Here is a 19,795-nt window from a genome sequence, read left to right on the forward strand (position 1 = left end):
GTAAAATTGGCTGTTGTATGTGTGTTTCGTGGTGGAAGGGCATCTTTCCCAGGCATGTCCATCCCATAATACTGCTGTGATTACCTCAACCTTAACCAAGGATAAGGTGATCTTAAAAAATGGATGGACATGTATAAAATGTTAGCATACATCCCCAAGATACATAAATTGTGAAGAACATTGCTGCTTGTTAAAGTCACACCTTAGCTTACATGGCCAATGTTTGAACCCATAAATAAAACAAGAGGCAGTGACAGTGAGGCTGGTCTTATTGGATTAAACCACAAGCCGACTTTCATATAAAGCATTCATTCTGGAATACTATGTTAAACTAAAGAGAATTACATTAAAAACAGCGCTGCCTGGGCTTAAAAGGCAGCTCACCAAACCACAAGACTGGGAGATGACAGAAAAATTGTAGCAAATAAACAAGCCAAAGTCAAAACCAAAGGTTAGATTGCGAAAATGGCAAAGCCTAAAACACTAACCGATTATCAAAGTAGAAAAAAAGCACATAAAAATCCAAAAACTGTGATTAAAAAAAAAAAAAGTAAAACACTAAATTCTCTGCAGAAACATGGATGTGGAGGCTAGTGTGGTGACATCTTAAGTAGGGGTATAAGAATAATGTCACATGTCAGATGTCCTCCGGTAAAATGGTAGCAACGGGACATTACTGTCAATAACAAAATACCTGTGGTAATGACAGTAAATCCAAAATGAAATACAAAATGAAAGTGTGATGTCATGAAAATAACAGTAAAAAATATCAATTTATGGAAAAAAATGAACAAATGCACAAAATCAGACCAGGAATGACTTTTGGGGCTCCAAAACTAAGATTCACAACAAAACTAGAAATGCTTTCCTTAAACCGTGGGGAAGAAGCTGCAAGGTCATGTTATTGTAACATATTTCCTGAATTAAATGAAAAAAAACAACAACATGGACACTGAGATCAACTTCACATGGCTTAATAAATTGTCCCCACATTTACTTATTTATAATACTGTAAAGCTCAATTTTTAATTGAAAAGCAGGGGAGTCAAAAAGTATTTTAGGAAGGGCTGTATTTGGTTTTGAAGAATATTTTTTTATTAACACTAATTAAATCTTGAATGTTACTGACTCTAGCACGACTACAGGGTAGACTAATATTAGAATAACGTTATGTATAACTAACACAATTCCTCAAGCATTTTAGAACACTCTAAAGGGACTTGGCAAGCATGAAAAGTTTTTTTGTAGTTGTAAAAGGGCTCTGGTTCATGAAAACCTAGATGCCATACCTCCGGGTTCAGTTTGATTAGAATCAGTTGACTGCCACTGAATGGGACATAAGCTCTTAGCCATTGGCAAAACACACATATTTTTCTGATGCAGTTTGACAGGTATTGAAAGGGAAAGGCAAATACTAACTTGATCCTGCAAGGCACACGGTTCCATATATAAACTTCCAATCACTTTCAATGGCTTAAACTAAGAGGTTTCAGCCCATGCATGGAAAAATGCATAGGACTATCAACAAAAAAAAAATGAAAAAATCAGCACTTCAGCTTAATCAAAATTCTAAGATGTTGGGTTACTTGTTAAAGAAAGTGAAAAATCCATGCAATACGCGCAGATTGTTGATACTAACAAGTAAGAGGAAAAACTTATCCTTGGCTCCAGTGTTTTTCCCTCTCTTATTTTTTCTGTGTCTTTTAAAATTGGTAATTGTTTATTTTTTCCATTTTAATGTGGGACTTTGTATTGCATCACATGGACTGCAGTAATTAGGCTTGCAGTCACTAGAGGGAACGATAAAAGATGTCAGTCAGCCCCAACTCCTTTCTGTGCTTTGCCTCTGGCTTCCCCTTGTCATTCGCAGTAGTGCTTTGATTGTCTTTAAAGAATATTTGAATTAGGTTTAAACTATTCTGGTTTTGACTTTGGTTACAGTTTTGTTAATGTTTTAGATGTTTCAGGGCTTTGGTTATTTGATTTTAGCCTTCCACCATACTTTAAAACACATTATGCATCTTTTGACAGCTTAAAACACTTTAAATAATGTTGTGATGTAGTTGTAATAATTTTGTAGAGTTCACTAAAGTTCTATGTTAAATATTTTAATACCTGGTAGCGGCTGCAACTGAAGCTCTTAAAACATGCAGCAAAAATACAGTACTTGATTCAAAAGTTCAACACGGTTATGCCCTTCACTAATGTAAGGAGACATGAAGAGAAGATGAGGTTTTCTGTTTTGCATTTCTAGGTTGTGCTGGTTGTAAGGTAAAAGCTTAATGAACATTAAACAGAAATGAATGCATAAAATAACCCCTAATACAGGTGTAAATTTTATCAAGCTAATAATCTATCTATCTATCTATCTATCTATCTATCTATCTATCTATCTATCTATCTATCTATCTATCTATCTATCTATCTATCATAGTTATTAAACATACATATCCACTTATAGTCAAGCAAATTTAATTTTCTAATTATCCAGAATGCTCACAGAATTAACACACTTCAAACAAAGAAGTGACAATGACAATAGATTCATCCCAGGAAGCTGAGTCTTTCTTGTTGTTATTGCTTTGAAGCAATACTGCTAATCACTGGAATACAGTTAATGGTACAATTATAAGACATTTTGAAGTTTTTAGTAATGATTTGACTTGCATGCCAATCAATTATTTTTCAGGATGGGGAAAGTATCATTACACTTGAAGTATTCCAAAAGATTTGTCTCTCCATTATGTGGGAATTACAGATTTAGTGCAAACCTTGCATTTGGGGACACAGTGTATGTCTAACATTTAATGTGCTACACATGAGTTTTACATGCTATATATCACAAGGAAATTTAGGTTATCTCATGTTCGCTGAGATCTTTTCTCTTCCACAGTCCTGAACAATTCTTTGCCTCTTAGTAGTTCTCTCCCTAGGTCCATTTTTGGGTCTAAAATATTCTTGACATTGACATCCAGGCAGAAAAGTGACCTGTTCTCTCTGGGTGCTAACTGGTACTCTTATATTTATAAATTCAAAAGTCTGTCACTGTGGCAGTCAGGAGACCACCCAACTTCGTGTACACTAACTTGAAAAGCTAGCTGTTAAAGCTGTTTTCAATTATTGCCAATTTACCCTGCTAAGTTATTTTATCTGTCATTATTGTTACATTGCCTTCTTTTATATTGTCACTGATTTCTTAATGTCCTTTTGATAATTGCTATTACATTTTTAGGTAGACATCAAAGCTTTGGCTAGTGTTTTGTTTGCTTCATCATTTACAACTATGGTTTTATTGTATTAATCAGATGTTTGTATAATGGGCACTGTATTGTAATCTTCTTTCCCCTGTAAAGCACCTTATACTAGCACGTGGTGCTATTGGAGCTACAGTATGTACATACAATAAAAACCTAGTCCTGCTGGGATAGACTGTAGCATCATGCAGCCTTATAATGTGGGTTAAATGACTTTACAGGTGGGTGGATAGATGGTCTGAAAATAGGCCAGATGAATTATAATACAATGTTTTGTTTAAGCAAATGTGCTGTACGACACCAGTGTGAAAATGTCTCTAGTGAGGATTTTTCCTGTTGTCATGATCTGATATATGTTACTGCTACCAGAAATGCTTGTTTATTTATCACGGCCATACAAGTCAGTCTATTTTTTAAACTGGGGCTTTTAGTTTTTCTCCTACAGACCACTAACATAAACTAAAAAAAAAAAAAATCTTTATTCTTAATTGAACTGAAATCTCTCAGAGTAAAAGCAGATCTGTAATGGCTAAAGAAAGCACTGCAAAAGGTTAAGGATCCCTTGTGTTATCTTGGTTCCACTCCAGAAGAGAACAAGGGTCTTGAATTGCCCTTAATGAATTTTGGCATATGCATCAGAGTGCACCTTTATTTTAATATGAAACATATAATTACAAAGTAGAAAGGCTTTTTGATTAAACTTTCTGAATTGTTCAGAAGCCTACTATATACCAGCAGAAAGGGTAAGGTGTGCATTAATGGAGCATCACTGCTTAATACCTTAGGATATTAAAGGTCACAAGACATAAAAAAAGATTCACTAGGCGATTTTACTTTTTAAGTAGAAGAGAGTTTGTAAATGTTAACAGAAAAAGACAGACCAATATATGGCTGGGGAACATTTTTTGCAGTTATTATAATCAACTAAAAATTTACAAGTTGAATTGTAAGTGCAGCTGTAGTGTCATTGTTGTCTGATAGAACTTGTCTGCACTAAATTCCTCCCATGCAACAAATTAGTGCACTTCATACATATAGATATAAATGTGCTGAATTAATTTCTGAAACTGCAGTTTCTCTACCACAATCCATTTCCATGATATGTCGGATTCAGCGAAAAAGATGAGGTTTTGAAAAAAAATATTGATTTTGTTTTAATTTACATTTGTTTTAAGGCATAAGCATTTTGCAAGCTCAGAATATTATTGTGATTCTTCTTCTTCTTCTTTCTATTATTATTATTAAAATTGTGTCCTACACACAGATCACTGGTCTCTGCAGGTGTACTACCTCAGGAAAAGTCTGGACTTGATGTTTTATTGCTGCTGTCTTTTATACTTACTGTATTATGTTTATTTTATTATTTATAGTGTATTGTGTATTTTAAGTATTCTGCCTTGAAGCTGAGTCCTACCAAAAAAAGAATGTTGTTATGTGTATGCATAATGACAATAAAGAATTCTATCTATCTATCTATCTATCTATCTATCTATCTATCTATCTATCTATCTATCTATCTATCTATCTATCTATCTATCTATCTATCTATCTATCTATCTATCTATCTATTGGTTGAAGTGAAAGCAACCCAACATTAAGTATTTACCATAACAGGAAGTGTCTCGCCTCACTCAGGAAGCTGGTGTCGGGAGGTTGGGGACAAGGCTTGCCTGGTGGGAGTATAGGTGGGAGGCAGTTGGATTTGTGCTTTGAAATTGTGTTTGCCACAACTGGAGTTTGGAGGAAGAAAATGTGAAAGGGACTTATGTATAATTAAAATACACTTTATTTGACCCCTTCACTGTGTATGTACACTTGTGTCTAGAGTGGGGTGCCCCTGCTGGTCACACACTGCATCCATCCAACAGCTCATAATAATCTAGAGGGTACAGTAATTCAGATAAATAAAAACTTACAATCTAAGTGTTGCACTCTTTTTAAAGCATGTCATAGTGATTTCATTAGAAGAAATTCTATATTGTGATATACTATATATCTTTAGTGTCCAAAATTCTAATTACGCCGTTCAAAATTTTTATTGTAGGCCGTACAGCTCAATCCTATACTGTACTATTCACTGCAAGAAGGCATCCTCTGCACTAAAGCAGACATCTCTACACTTTGTTGCCACTGCACAGATTACATGACATGTATGAACAGAAATCTTTTTTCAGACATTAAATATTTTAATCACTCAGTTACATTACCAAACATAATTATTATCACATTAAGTATCATTTATGTTTGAATGAGGAGCTTTCAGCAAGACAGACAAAGAAAGGCCTGAAAAATAACTATATAATAACTTCTTACTAATACTTCATAAGTAAACTGTCATAGTTTACACTCTAGCAAACATATTAATTCATCCCTCAGTGTATGTTTTGCAAAAGAAAAAGAGAGAGTCTGACATAATACAAGCACATAATGAGATCTAAGATGCTAAAAATGTACTGTATGACTGAAAAAGATTCCAGAGTCTTATGCCGTCTCAATGTTAAATGCTGTCTCTGAACTTTATGAAAAAGGACTTGCACTGCCTTCATTGTCACTGCGTCATGTTACCAACAGGCTTTTGGTTCTGAGCTTGTGGGTTTGTAGCTCCTTTCATTATCTAAGATGCTGCTTGCTACCATTCCTAATGTGGTGCTGTTTTCAGCCTGCAATATTATATCAGCATCTCAACTCACTGACTGCTTCTGTATGGCAATTGAAGCTGTGCTTAAAATGAAAAGTTGGATTTCAGGGATTTATTACTATAATACGATGTTAACCGCCAGGACCAAATAATCAATCTTTTCAAAGACTTAGTGACTTGACTAAAAACGTATTGTTTCTTGTCGTTTTCCTCCCATGGAGCATAGATCAAGGCTGTGTTTCAAATCTGTTCTTGTATGTACAATCATTTTTTGACTGATTAATTTGCTAATTTTTGCTTTAGGGAAAGATTCTAGTACATTAAAAATTGATTCATTTCTTACAGTTCATTTATCCTCTAGCAAGTAACTATCCCAGCAAAAATGATTCATGGCTAGAATCCAACCTAGACTGGAAGCCATTTTATAATTGAGCTTGACTCAAATGCTGCTTCACAGTCTCAGCTTACAGTAGAGTGGCTGGATGCTATGACAGCGCTAAACTGAAGAGAACATAACAATCACGGAGACTTGTTGTGGTGTGACTGTCAGGCTGGTCTCCCTCCATATGGAATGAGGGTATGAGCAATGGAACTGAGACCCTTTCAGACCTAAAACTGGCCTTTTACCCGGTGATGCTGGGACCGAATGATGATACCAGCTACACTGATTGGAGAAATTGATTCACATATTGGATTGATAGAAACAGCTATTATTTTAAAAATGGCTACATCCAATAAACCATATTAAATAAAGAATGATTTAGTGATAAAGACTTAAGACTTTTTTCAGGTTAGAACATTTTTTTGCATTTTTGATAATTTTTTGCGGTTCACGGTTCAGAATCTTAATTTTTGAGCCTTGCTTTTATACAGTACATGATTGTGGATCTTATTTCTTTGTTTGAGAAAGACAGTTTTGTTTTGTTGTTAATATTTTAAGAATGTCACATTGTCATTATAGAAGCCATTATGGGAGGATAACGGATTGCTAGGAAATCTTTACTGGTTACTAGTGACCCTTTCCCTGACCCGGTGTCACAATGACTCACTAATAAATGACAGTGGAGTAAACAAGAGCAATTGTCTGGTATATGGATTTGATCATTGAAAATATGTGTTTTGATAGCTTTGATTTTAATATTCTGGTTTCAACTCCGAGCTATTTTTTCTCATCTCCATTTTCACTTTGGTGTTTTGCCTCTAGTGAAAGAGTCTTTGCAACTATTGTCTGACTACAATTAAACCCTCTGGCTTGAAAAACAACTCACAAGCCTTAAAAAAAGGTTTCATTCTGTTTTCAGTTTTAATTTCAGTCTGTGGGAAAGACCTTTATTTTATTATTTCTTTACCATAAGAAACATGCATTTCTTGGTTAACTGCTTTAAATATCACAGCAATTGCTCTTTGGCAGTGAGTGCTTGATGATTACCTGGACAGTCAGTTTGAAGCAGAGACTGGCAGTGGACGTCCGAGCCGTAGAGCTGGTGGGACGTTTTATGGTCTCAACAAAACTGAGGAATGGGATGTTTTATTACAAAAGAATATTAGAAAACCATTCCTTCTCAAAAAACCTTCTTAAAATACTCAAATAAAATGCACATTTTATGATGTGCACTTTTGTCATAGTTGACTTTAAATTGTTCACTTATAAGAAGACTCCCATTGTAAAAATACCCAAGGTTTCCTTACGGAACTGGGCACTGTCAGACTTGCAGAATACACATGCCTTTAACATCTACATGTTAGATTTCATTTTGTATGATGTACATTGAAAAGGTAAATGACAGCGACAAGAAGCAATCATTTGGCAGGGCTTGAAATGCAAACCAAATTTTCAAGCCTAGAATTGGATTGAGGAACGCACACCATGCAAAACTAATTCATTTTCAGTAGCATTTTTTCACTTTAATACACAAGCAATTAAACAGTTCCTTGTCAGCGTGACAGTATTTGAAATTGCAGCATAGCTGATGAAACCTAAATGAAAATAACTCAAATTAAAAAAGGGACTTTCCTGTATGGCATCGTCAAGGCCAAAGGAAGAAGGCACCTAACCCTAACAGTCAGTGCTCCACTGCAGGCCACAGCTCTGAGAAGGCATTAGCATGTTTTAGAATATGCAGTTGATTTATCAAATATGCTGGAATCTGTTTTTGTTTGCCATTGACTTGTAATTTATATATATCCTTAATTTTACCTTCCTACTCTTAAGTGTTTTTTGTTTGCTTTGTAAAGTGTCTTTTGATGGAATGTTCCATGAAGGACACAACACAAAACAAAAATCTATTGACCGATACACTGCCTTATGAATTCAAGGTTTTTCTTCTTTAAATTATAAAATCAACTTCTTTGAATTTTAGAAACAGTGTTGTTTATTTTACATTTTATTTTATGTCCGTAAGTATTTGGACAGTGATTTTGGCTCTATATGTAAGCACAATGGATTTGAAATGAAGAAATATATACATGATTGAAGTGTAGGCTTTCAGCTTTAATTCAAAGGATTTAATAGAAATATACTATGAGCCATTTAGGAATGACAGCCATTTTTATACATGGTCCCCCCATATTCAGGGGCTCAAAAGTATTTGGACAATTAACAGACAAGTTGTTCTACAGCCAGGTGGGAGCAGCTCCCTCATTATTTCATTATTTATTAAGCAGGTCTGGACTTGATGCCAATTGTGGAATTTGCATTTGGAGTCTGTTGCTGCGAACACTCAATATGAGGTCCAAAGAGCTGTCAAGGCAAGTGATAACAGACCATCATTAGGCAGAGAAAACAAACCCATCCAAGAAATAGAAGAAACACCGGGAGTGGTCAAATCAACTAGCTGGTAAAGTGAAGGAACACACTGGTGAGCTCAGCAACAACAGAAGGCTTGGACAACCATGGAAGACAACTGTGCTAGATGATCACAGTATTCTTTTCTTGATGAAGAAAAAACAATTCGAGACATTTAGCCAAACCAAGAACACTCACCAGGAGGAAGGCCAATCATTGCTAAAGTCTACAATCAAGAGAAGACTTCATGAAAGAAAATAAAGAGGGTTTACCACAAGGTGCAAATCATTGGTAATCGTCAAGGATAGGAAGGACACATTAGACTTTTCCAGAAAATATAAAAAATCAGTTTTGGAACAGTTTTCTTTGAACAAATGAAATTAAGATCAATACATACCAGAAAGATGGATAAAGAAGATTATGGATGAGAGAAGGAACAGCTCATGATCTGTAGCATACCTTATCATCTGTGAAACATGGTGGAGGCAGTGTTATGGCATGGGAATGCGTGACTGTGAATGGAAGTGGGTTAGAGGTGTTTATTGATGATATGACTGCTAATAAAAGTTGCAGCTCAGATTCAGACAAGTTCTGCAAAACTGATAGGGCGACGCTTCACAGTACTGATGGACAATGAGCCAAAACATACTGTGACAGAAAGCCAAATCCTTTACAATGTAAAGAAGTGAATATTCTTCAATGACCTAGTCAATCAACTGACCTTAACCCAAATTGACATGGATTTGCTGAAGACAAAACTGAAAGCAGAAAGTCCAACGAACAAACAGCACCTGAAGACAGCTGCAGTAAATGCCTGGCAAAGCATCAGTAGGGTGGAAACCCAGCACTTGAAGAAGGCCATGGTTCCCAGACTTCAGGCAGTCATTTGCTGCAAAGAATTTTCAACTAAGTATTGAAAATGATCGCTATATTCATGATTACGTTTTTTTGTCTAAATACTTTTAAGCCCCTGAAATCTGGGGAGTAACCATGTATAAAAATAAACTAATAAGCTTATAAAATTAGCTTATAAACAGCTAATAAGCTGTTTTTTTCAAATGGCTCATACAATGTTTTGTAAACACCTTAAATTGCAAGTCTTCCCTTCAATCACATCTTGATTGCTTCATTTCAAATCCATTGTGATAGATGTCCAGGGACTTTGCACCACCAGGAGACTTGGAGAAGCAGGGGACCGGGAGAAGGGCAATTCCTTCCCCAGGCTACAAGAGGGCAGCCATCCTGGATTGTGTGGGAGCCACGGAACTGGACGGCTCAACCCTGTGGGGATCCATGGCCACCGCCAGGGGGTGCCTGAAAGATTAAGGAGTCTTGGACCGCAGCACTGCCGAATCAGGAAGCAGGTATACCCGGAGTGCTTCCGGGTGCCCATGCAGCACTTCTGCCACAAGTGGACACAAAATAGCAGTTGTTAGAATTGAGGTATGGCAATCTACTCAGTCTACTCTTGAAGCCTTATTTCCTGGCTAATAATACCATGTTAGGTTGCCTAATAGTAATACATTAGAGATCAAGCATAAAACAAAACTACGGTACATATACAATAAGATAGCAAAATAAGATAGCAACTTATTTTGCAAATTGAGTTGCACACTGGAGATACTCTTTGCCTGACTTGAGTGCCATCGTTGCACTAAAATGCATTTATCCATTGTATGCATCTGACTTAATAATGACATGATTGTGGAGGTCCGCAGTATACACAGCAGACATAAGGATAAGGTAGGAACTCATCCCAGTTCATCTTGAGGCAGTCACCAATACATCTTTAACATGTTACCAATTAATCTTGACCTGCATGTTTTTGTGACATTAATAATGAAATAATTAATAATTAATAATAATAATAATAATTGAAGAAAACCAGAAAAAGATAAAGTAAGATGGTGACAGCTCCAGACAGTAAAGGACCTTTATAGTTCTACACACTGGTTTCTTGAGCTGTGAGGCAGCAATGTTAACAAGTGTGCCATAGTCCTCCCAGATAAACTATAGTACTGAAAAAGAACAAATAATGCATTGAGCAGCCACAGACTTTAAGTTCTGTAGAGCACTGTCTCAACATGGGAATTTCACACCCATTCATCTCAACAAAATCCAGACAAACAACCTTTTGATCTTCTAAAATAAATAAAAATAAACACAATCCCATAACACTTTATAAGAAAACAGCTATAGTTTAATTATTTCCATATACTGTATATCTTCTGTAGTTGGTGTAAAAGCAGGTTAAATGGGTCACTCTCTGAATCCAAGGCAAACTTTGAGTTGGCAGGCTGGTAATACCTTAGCCACTAGACCACCCTGCTTGCCTAAGACATACACGATACTACTGGGAGGCCGTCACTCTCTCTGAACATTCACAATCTCCCAATTACACTTCCTGCCAGACTGATCTCTTCATCATTAGCCCAAAATACATTGTACTATAAATGTCTGAGTTGTATTTTGGGCATGCCACATTATTAAATTACTTGGGTCATCTTTGCACAGCCAAAATTGAAAAAATAAACAGTCAAAAAACAAACAAGGAACAAGAGCATAGATTTTTAATTGTAGGTAAGTGTTATCATTCATTCATTCATTTCTACTAAGTGAAATACCCACACTGATATTCTTTATGTAGCTTAGGTTTACCCAGAGATCTGTGCTCTGTCATGAAACCAGCTAAAGCAATGCTGTCTGGTTGCACCACACTCATAGCACTGATTGGTCTTGAAGAACTATACATAGACCTACCTTGGATGGAAGGGGGAATTTGCTCTGTTCAGCTTTGCCTGGGGTGTGAATAGCTGTCAGTGGTGGAGGCCATGAGTGGGTCATCTCCTGTATAGAAAAGAAGGCAGTAATTTTAATATAAAATATTTTCACTGCAACAAAAAGCGTGACTAGTGCTGCTCTTATTTTCATTAGCAAGAGGCTTCTTTGTGTATGCACTGTTAGGCTGGAAACAAAATAGAGTTTAAGTATGAGTCAAGAAAGGCAAATTGACCCAGTTTAATTGACGTGTGCTTCTAGGCTGCTCAGAGCTCATGCATGCTGATGACAGGTATGGAAACCTATACCTAATGGGTTGTTTAGCCCAATATTTAACTTCTACTGTGCTTTTTTATTCCCTTCAAATCAGTGCCCTCCTGCTGACATTAATATGCTTTCAAATTTTCACAAAGACAGCTTTATGTGGGCCATTGAGCTATGGAGGTGCTGCTTCTGCCAAGCCTCATGCAGAGTTGAGCTATTCGGTGCTGTCTCTGTCTTGAGTGGGTGTCTTCTTGGTGAGGATTCTCGTAGCCTGGGGCTGATCAGATGATATGTTCAAAGCTTAATATAGCCATGACAGGCTGGTTTTGATGTACTAGAGTGAGTTTTAGCCTGATGTACTTGCTTCTCAATTTTGATTATTCATTTAAGTCTATTGAATGGTTTACTGTTCATACACTTTCATTTATCTATAGGCTTGTTAAGGGGACAGTGAAATGCAGTGTCTACTTTTTAAAAGACTTCCCTGAGGTTACTGAAAAGCAATCACATCAATGCACACAACTGTGACCGGCAACTGTTTGCTGGTTTCCCAGAATAAGTAGACAAAACATCTAGTTTTCATCCACCTTTTCTAGTAAAAGAAAACAAAACAACAACAGCAAGGTAGGGACTTTTCTTGCCAGGAACACACACAATGAGAACTGGAGGCACCGTTAACCCTGGTGAAATGACTTAATGCTATTAGAGATTATACAGGAGTATTTTATGATTTAATACTTCTTCCAGGCTGCCTAATGGACTGAGTCAAGGCATTAGAAGCTGCTTTGCCTTTTTGTTATTTAATGATGGTTATCACAAAGCGAACAGCATGCACATTAAACAAACAAACAGAGCCAAGCTGTGTGCCCGGCTCTTTTTCTTTTCCATCTCTTTTAATCAAATCTAAAGCTGGTCCAGACCAGCAATCACATTTACGGTGAGAAGAAAGGAGATTAGATTTTTTGTTTTGATCTCTGACTGACTAACCAAGACTAGCAAAAAGGGAAAGTGACATTCCTGGCTACAAATGACATTAGCAAAAATTGTAGGGGGAAACACTGCTTGGCTGTATATACCAGACTGGACAGCTCATTGAAACTCCTGGCTTTACCTTTGAATAACATCAGGACTTTAATTTACTGCATTCCAAAACATATCTGGAACACTGGCACTGTGAAGATATACTGGCATTCCAAAATGCTTCTTCATATGTGGAATCAGCTCTTCCAAGATCTTAGAAAAGATTGTGCTGTTCTGATGTTTGTGTGGCATGTCTTTGGAAGTCAAGTATTTTATTTATTTATTTTTTTAAAACATCTAAATGGAGAAAAACAATCACAGATGTTTTAAGAACTTCTATTGATGCCCATCACTGGAAAGTCTTTTTTGGGTATGTTCACATATAATTTGCAAAGAACCTACTGTGATCGGCACATCTGTCTGTCTATGCACACAAAACAACTCGGCTCCCTGTGGACCAATTTTCTTGAAGTTTGGCACACTTGTCCTTTAAAAAAAATTGGCTTGAAAACTCAGTTGTTAGGAGGTACAAACATAAGACCTTTTTAAATGTCTCACTGAAAAGCATTAGCAAATTTTGAAACTCATCAGTCTTAAAACAGACAAACATTCTGTGCATCTTCAGTTCCAGATGTGTTTACTGTTTTAAATTCATCATAAAAGAGGTCACTTTAACTTGTAAATATTATATATTTTCCTCTTTTACTCTTCCAACAGCTGCTCCGAACAGCAAAATGGTTTCCCAATACCAATACAAGTTAGGCCAACACCAGTAAAGGCGCACAAATGCAGGCCACTGACTGTCCTTCAGCTTTTAGTAAGTTAAACATCCATGTTAAAAAAAATAAAAAAAGGTAACTAACTACAAAAACATCACTCATCTAGAAGTGAATGTAAGGGGAAGGGAATTATATAAATGTTGCTCTGTACGCATAGAGTGAACAAATCTCTACACAGTATTAACAGTAAGTCACAATTAAAATAACCTTATGGCCGAATTACGTTTCTGTATATTATACAAATCCAGTATTTCTCAGGCACCATAATTTATTTGTAAAGCTGCAGACCTGCTCTCCATCATGGTCTAAAGCAGCCAACAATTTTACAATGAGACTTAAACAAATTTGAACTCTTCTTTGGGCAAGTCTTCCAAAAATGTTATGTCTAAGAAATCTGAACTTCAGTTAGCCATCCACCTCCACAACCATCAACCAGCAATAGCATATCAATTGATGCCATTTTTACAGCACTTGAATTAGAATCCTCTCTCTGTTAACGCCATTGAGCCACCACAGGCCTATTTGGGATGTGCTTTTAGCTACACAATATTGTAAAGTACTTTTAAAAGGCATGGATTTAATGTAGCCTAATGCACATAACTGCATTCTATTATTACTGTTATTTTTGAATATGATTCATTGCTACAAAAATATTTAATAAGCAGAAAATGTGATAACTGGCTCTTTAAAGTAACTAAAAAATGTAAAATACTGCAACCTTTGAATCAGTACCTTACGTCTCCAAATGTATCTGAATGTCATGCCAAGTGTATATTTTCTAAATTTTGAATCCATGTAGGCAACACCTTAGCTGTTTGTCGCTCTCTGTACATAGTATCATAGACAGCATTGTAATGAGGTTGACATTTCATCTCTATGTGTGCGAATTTGACCTGATGACTTCAGTCTGGTTGGTTGTCTCTCTTTCTCTCGTGTCTGCCTGTTGTACACACAGTATAATTCAGGACTGGCTCAATCAATCACAATCAAATCTTGTAACAGCCCTGGTAAGCTAGAACCTTACTGATTTTGAACAAACTCTATTCACTGTAATTTTCAGTTTACTTTTCAATTTCTGTTTGAGTTACAAATTTTGTTTGAAGATTTATTCAGCATTTCTAACTTTTTCCAGTCTAATAATGAAAGAACTGTGAAATAATTATTTGGAGAAACATGTGTTTTAAGAAAGATAAGTTCATTAGGTCTCCATCCATTTTCAGCTTCCTTCACTTCACAGACGCTAATTCCTTATTGACTTCTGTCAGGTAAGCATGGAATTGATTTTTTTTTTAGTTATTAGGAAATAAAAGGTCATACAGCACAGATGCGGTGCCAAACAAAAGTGATCAGAGTATAGAGAAAGTTGTGTGACCCTAGAAATAATTTGATCATAATTTCATCCTTGACAGAGTTACAGTAATCAGTTTTATTTTCACATCTTAGTGGTACTAATATTTATTATTAATGCAGTTTTAAGGGGACCCTTACTCATTTTTACCGTGTAACCTTTTGGCTCATCAAAGTCTACAATCCTTCTTTCAGGACTTTGAAATATAATAAAATACCCTAGAATACTGAACATGACTACGCTGTTTTGTCCTTTATAAATGAGTCTGACCACTTCAATAATTGGATACTGGTGTTCTCTTTATTCAATGTAATACTGACTGTATTTCTTCAATGTGCTGTTAACTTTACCGTCTATTCAGTATTACTGTCTCACACCAACTAAATGGTATGTCTTGATCCAAACCATGTAAATAGTTCTACATCATACAGATAACATATAGCTGTATATTTGATAATCATACTTTACTCAGGTTTTTTTTTTTCCAAAAGCTTACAGGTACTGTAATGGCAGAATTGAAATAAGAGTGAAGGGAATATCATGTAAGACAATTTGTGTTTTCTATCACATAAAATTAAGTTATGTATTATAATAGATTCACGTTTATCATTGAATGTTGCTTGGATATGCAGTTAAAAATTTCACTGTACTCTGTATATGTGACAGTGCTAATATTATTGGTACTACTATTACTATCTTATGAAATTTGTATGCATTACTTAACATCTTATGTGGCAGTGAGAAATTCCCTAATTAACAAGCTGAAACTAAGAAAACAATAAAATATTTAGCTGGCCTGTAAACTGTATATGTAGATTTTAACCACTTAGCAGTGTAAGTCATTTATTTTACTGCACTCTGCATTGAGGTGAATGATTGGATGGGGCTATGGTGTGAACCAGTTATGATCAGTTTTAGGGTAGCACATAATCTGACTACGTAACATATGTTATGTAATCAGATTACTTTAAGTATCCTAATGCAATGCTTATCTATTTGCAGTAAAGAATACCTGCCTTAAAAAAGATAGACAAAGACAGAAGTGTTGCACTTTTTTGTAAAGATGTTGCCTGCTTTGGTTGGTAACTATGTGCACTTGCATGCTTTGATTGTTTGGTAACAACTAGTGAGGAAGAGATTAAGCACATGCACAGCATGTAATAAAGTGAAAAGAACTGATGTATACATTTAATTCTGAATGTGCCAAGATTTACATTTAATCTGCTCAGTTTGGGATCACAAGCTGTCAGTGGTCATCACAGCACCACCAGGTGGAAAGCAAAAAGCAAGCATGGTGGACAGTACGCTGGTCATTTGCAGGGCTCAGTCACACAGCCAAGCAGAAAAGAATATGCTGTGTACAGCCCAGTAACAGAAACCCATTAATAAACTGTCAGTTTAATTTTCTTCCAGCTGTTTGCTATAGATATGTTGAAACAGTTTGACCTTCTGGCACAGTAGCCAGTATTCATACCGTGAATCTTCACGTGGCTCACACTGGAGTTGGAAAAAGGGATGGATGTTGTTTACTTCACAGTATAAAACAAAAGGAAATTAACAAATTTAGTTGTGTTTTTGGTCACTTTTATTAAGTTTCACATATGCGCTCAGGATTTAATAACAAATGCTGGCCAGTAATTTGTGTAATTTTTTCTAAAAAATAAAAGAACAAAAAAGTAACACAATGTTTGTAAAGAATTACATTTTATATTAAGTAACGGTATAAAATATTCACTTACTTCTTTGTAAGCAATGAGTAATGTAACTAAAGGCGCTTTTCCACTGCATAGTATGGCACAGCACGGTTCAGTACAGCTCACCTTGGTTCGGCTCAGTTCGGCTCGGTTTGCGTTTCGACTGCAGTTTAGTACCGCTTTAGAGTGGGCGGGATTATTCACGTGTCGTTATAGTTGCGCCGCCTCTACTGTCGTGACACCGTGGAACTTTTACAACAACACGCAGACAACAACAACACTTTAGCTCGACGACGCGCAAGGGTAAGCATCTAAAAAAAGTACATCACTAGCTAACTTTTATCACTGTTGCAAAGCATAAAATGAACTTAACTGCCAGTGTAACATTAAAATGCTGATTCTGTATATTACAGATCTTCCACATTTTGCAAAAAAGTCGCCGCAACAGACCATCTGTTTGGACATTTAACCGTGCTTCAGAGTGGTGGGATGTGATTGTTCCCGGTTTTACAAACACTCAGTGGCTGGAGAACTTTCGAATGTCTGAAGAAACATTCATCCACTTATGCAACAAACTGCGTCCAGCGATGGAGAGACGGGACACAAACTTCCGCGTGTGTGTACCTTTAAAGAAAAGAATAGGTGGTACTAAAAAAAGGACCAGGTACCAGGTACTGTTCCCAGTGGAAAACCCCCAAAACTGAGCTGAACTGAACCGTGTCGTGCCGTACTATGCAGTGGAAAAGCGCCAAAAGTTACTTTTTAAAGTACCATTCCCCATCATTGGTTATGATACGACAAATTTCATTTTATCATCTTATTTTATTGAGGGATGCCTCTGAGTTTAGCTAGTTTACTGGTTCTCCTGCATTTCCCCAAACCAATCCATTTTGTATATACTATGCCTACAGTACAGTTTTACATATAATGTAGAACTAATGCGTAGAAATTTATGAAAATCAAGTAAAATTAAATAAAAAATGGTAAAAGGACAGATCCAAAATCAACTACAATATAAGCAACCCACAGTTTTCTGTGATTGAATAAAATACGAAAAATAAATTGCTCACTTTGAGCCACATGCGAATGCAGTGATGAGCACTGTCGCATCTCAGCTCCAGGAGACTCATATCATGGCCAGTGTCTCTGTCTGTGTGAACTTTGCACATTTTCCTCATGTCTGCATTATCTAATATATTAAGGGCATGTGTTTTAGGTTTATTAGTCTGCTCATTGAACCCTCTGTTTGGTTCCTGTAGTGTATTCTGTGCTACTGAGCTTTCAGCCCCTACCACTGTACATAAGGTGTATTAGTTTCAGAAAAGGATGGATGGATAGATGCTGCTCACATCAGACTCCTGTGACATGATGGTGTGAGACTGAAATTAGTTTTGGATGCAAAGGAAGCAAATATAGCACAAAAGCGTCAAAAAGCAACATTCCTTTAGTCAGCATATACAGTACATTAATTTATGATGAACGGAACAGATCAAAATGTATACCGTGTAAAATGTAGTGTGCGTAATCCAAGTAACTTGTAAATAACAGCTGCCTGCTGTTTATCCCAAAGCTACAGTAACATATTTTAATTAAATAATGATGCGTTTAGTTGAAAGATTAAATTCATGTGGAATTCCAATTTCACTTTAATTTTCTACCATTAGCAGCACAATGGATGATGCCAATGGATTCTTATTTTTTTTAATGTTGTCAGCATGTGTGTTATGCTCCTATCTTTCCTTAACTTTTACTTAGTAACAGCACTGCAAATGACCAATATGTGGTAACAATAAACTTATATTCAGAAAATGACACTGATAACATTTTTCATTTTTTCTTTTTTTTTTTACACAATAGACCCCCCTGTTAACGTCAGATGCAACGTCATTAAGAGATGTGATTCGCTGCTTCTCTTATCCAGCTCACACTTGACTGCAATTGCATATGCTTTTTACCTTTTCCACTTTTTACTCTTTTTTACTTTTTACCTTTGATAATACTCTCCTGCCACTGATATCAACATTAACAAACATTTCTGCCCAGTTAGGTAAAAAATGACCATAAATTCACTTGAAGTGGCATTACAATATTTTCACACAACATGGAATACAAAGTACAATGTCAGCATCAATTTGACATGGAGAAAGAAAAACATGCAAGAGGGTACATTGCAGACAGAGAGGGCCGCGAGTAAAGAGCACAGCGCTTGCTGTCAGTGTTTTCACTGACACGGCAGACCTAACAGTGTTTGCAAATACAAGAATAAACAGTTGGTTGCGAAACTGGGAATAGACTGCTGATATAGACAGTTTTAAAATAAGTCCATCATGATGCTTAGTGCTTACATACATACTCCATGAAATATGTAAGGTCGGGAGTAATTTTTGTACATTTTTTATTTAGAAAAATCTTCATTTTTACTTCATCTATTATCTGTTTCCATTTGGTTGAAAAGCATTGTTCTTGTTTTTATAATTAAATATTGAAGCAGTTTTGTGCCAACCAGCAGAGTTCAATTCACAGCATTCCTTCGACTCCATACTGCTTCTCTAGCAGTAAGATGCAGAGCTTAGTTGGAGGATGCACATGCAATAAAACAAAAGAAAACTACATGATGTGTTACCATGAAGATGCCAAGGTTCTGTCCTGAATGTGATGCAAACTGTTTTCTCATAAGCCTGCATGCCACTTGCTGTTTACAAATGTTTTCTTATCCACAGAAATATGTCAGTGTGGCTGTAAAATTTTAAACTGAGAATTCTACTTCATCTGTTATTATATGAACCCAGCTAATTGAAATGTGTTAGTTTGCTTTTCACTAATAAATACTGAAACAGTTTTCTGTCCAGGAGCAGCCTGACAATGAAAAGTTTTTTTCTTTTCGGATGTGAAAATGTATGCTAATATTTAAAGTGAAAATATTGGTGAATATATGTTGTATGCATCCATCTGTCCGTTATCCAACCTGCTAAATCCTAACGACAGGGTCACAGGGGTCTGCTTGAGCCAATCCCAGCTAACATAGGGCACAAGGCAGGAAACAAACCCTGGGCAGGGCGCCAACCCACCGCAGGGCACACACCCACACACCAAGCACACACTAGGGACAATTTAGAATTGCCAATGCACCTAACCTGCATGTCTTTGGACTGTGGGAGGAAACCAGAGCACCCGGAGGAAACCCACACAGACACGGGGAGAACATGCAAAGCGAACCCAGGTCTCCTAACTGTGA

At 36.4% G+C, this 19,795-nt stretch overlaps 1 protein-coding gene across 1 annotated transcript in view; it reads right to left on the reverse strand.

Annotated features, from left to right (window-relative positions):
• Nucleotides 1–19,795, reverse strand: part of LOC120538213 (AF4/FMR2 family member 2-like) — a 475,516-nt gene that overhangs the window by 78,157 nt on the left and 377,564 nt on the right. The window contains exon 5 of the mRNA XM_039767668.1: nt 11,438–11,524. Within this exon, the coding sequence (XP_039623602.1) occupies nt 11,438–11,524 (87 nt within the window). The remainder of the gene's footprint in view (nt 1–11,437; nt 11,525–19,795) is intronic.

The sequence above is a fragment of the Polypterus senegalus genome, chromosome 10, assembly GCF_016835505.1.
Source record: "Polypterus senegalus isolate Bchr_013 chromosome 10, ASM1683550v1, whole genome shotgun sequence".
In the NCBI taxonomy this organism is placed as follows: domain Eukaryota; kingdom Metazoa; phylum Chordata; class Cladistia; order Polypteriformes; family Polypteridae; genus Polypterus; species Polypterus senegalus.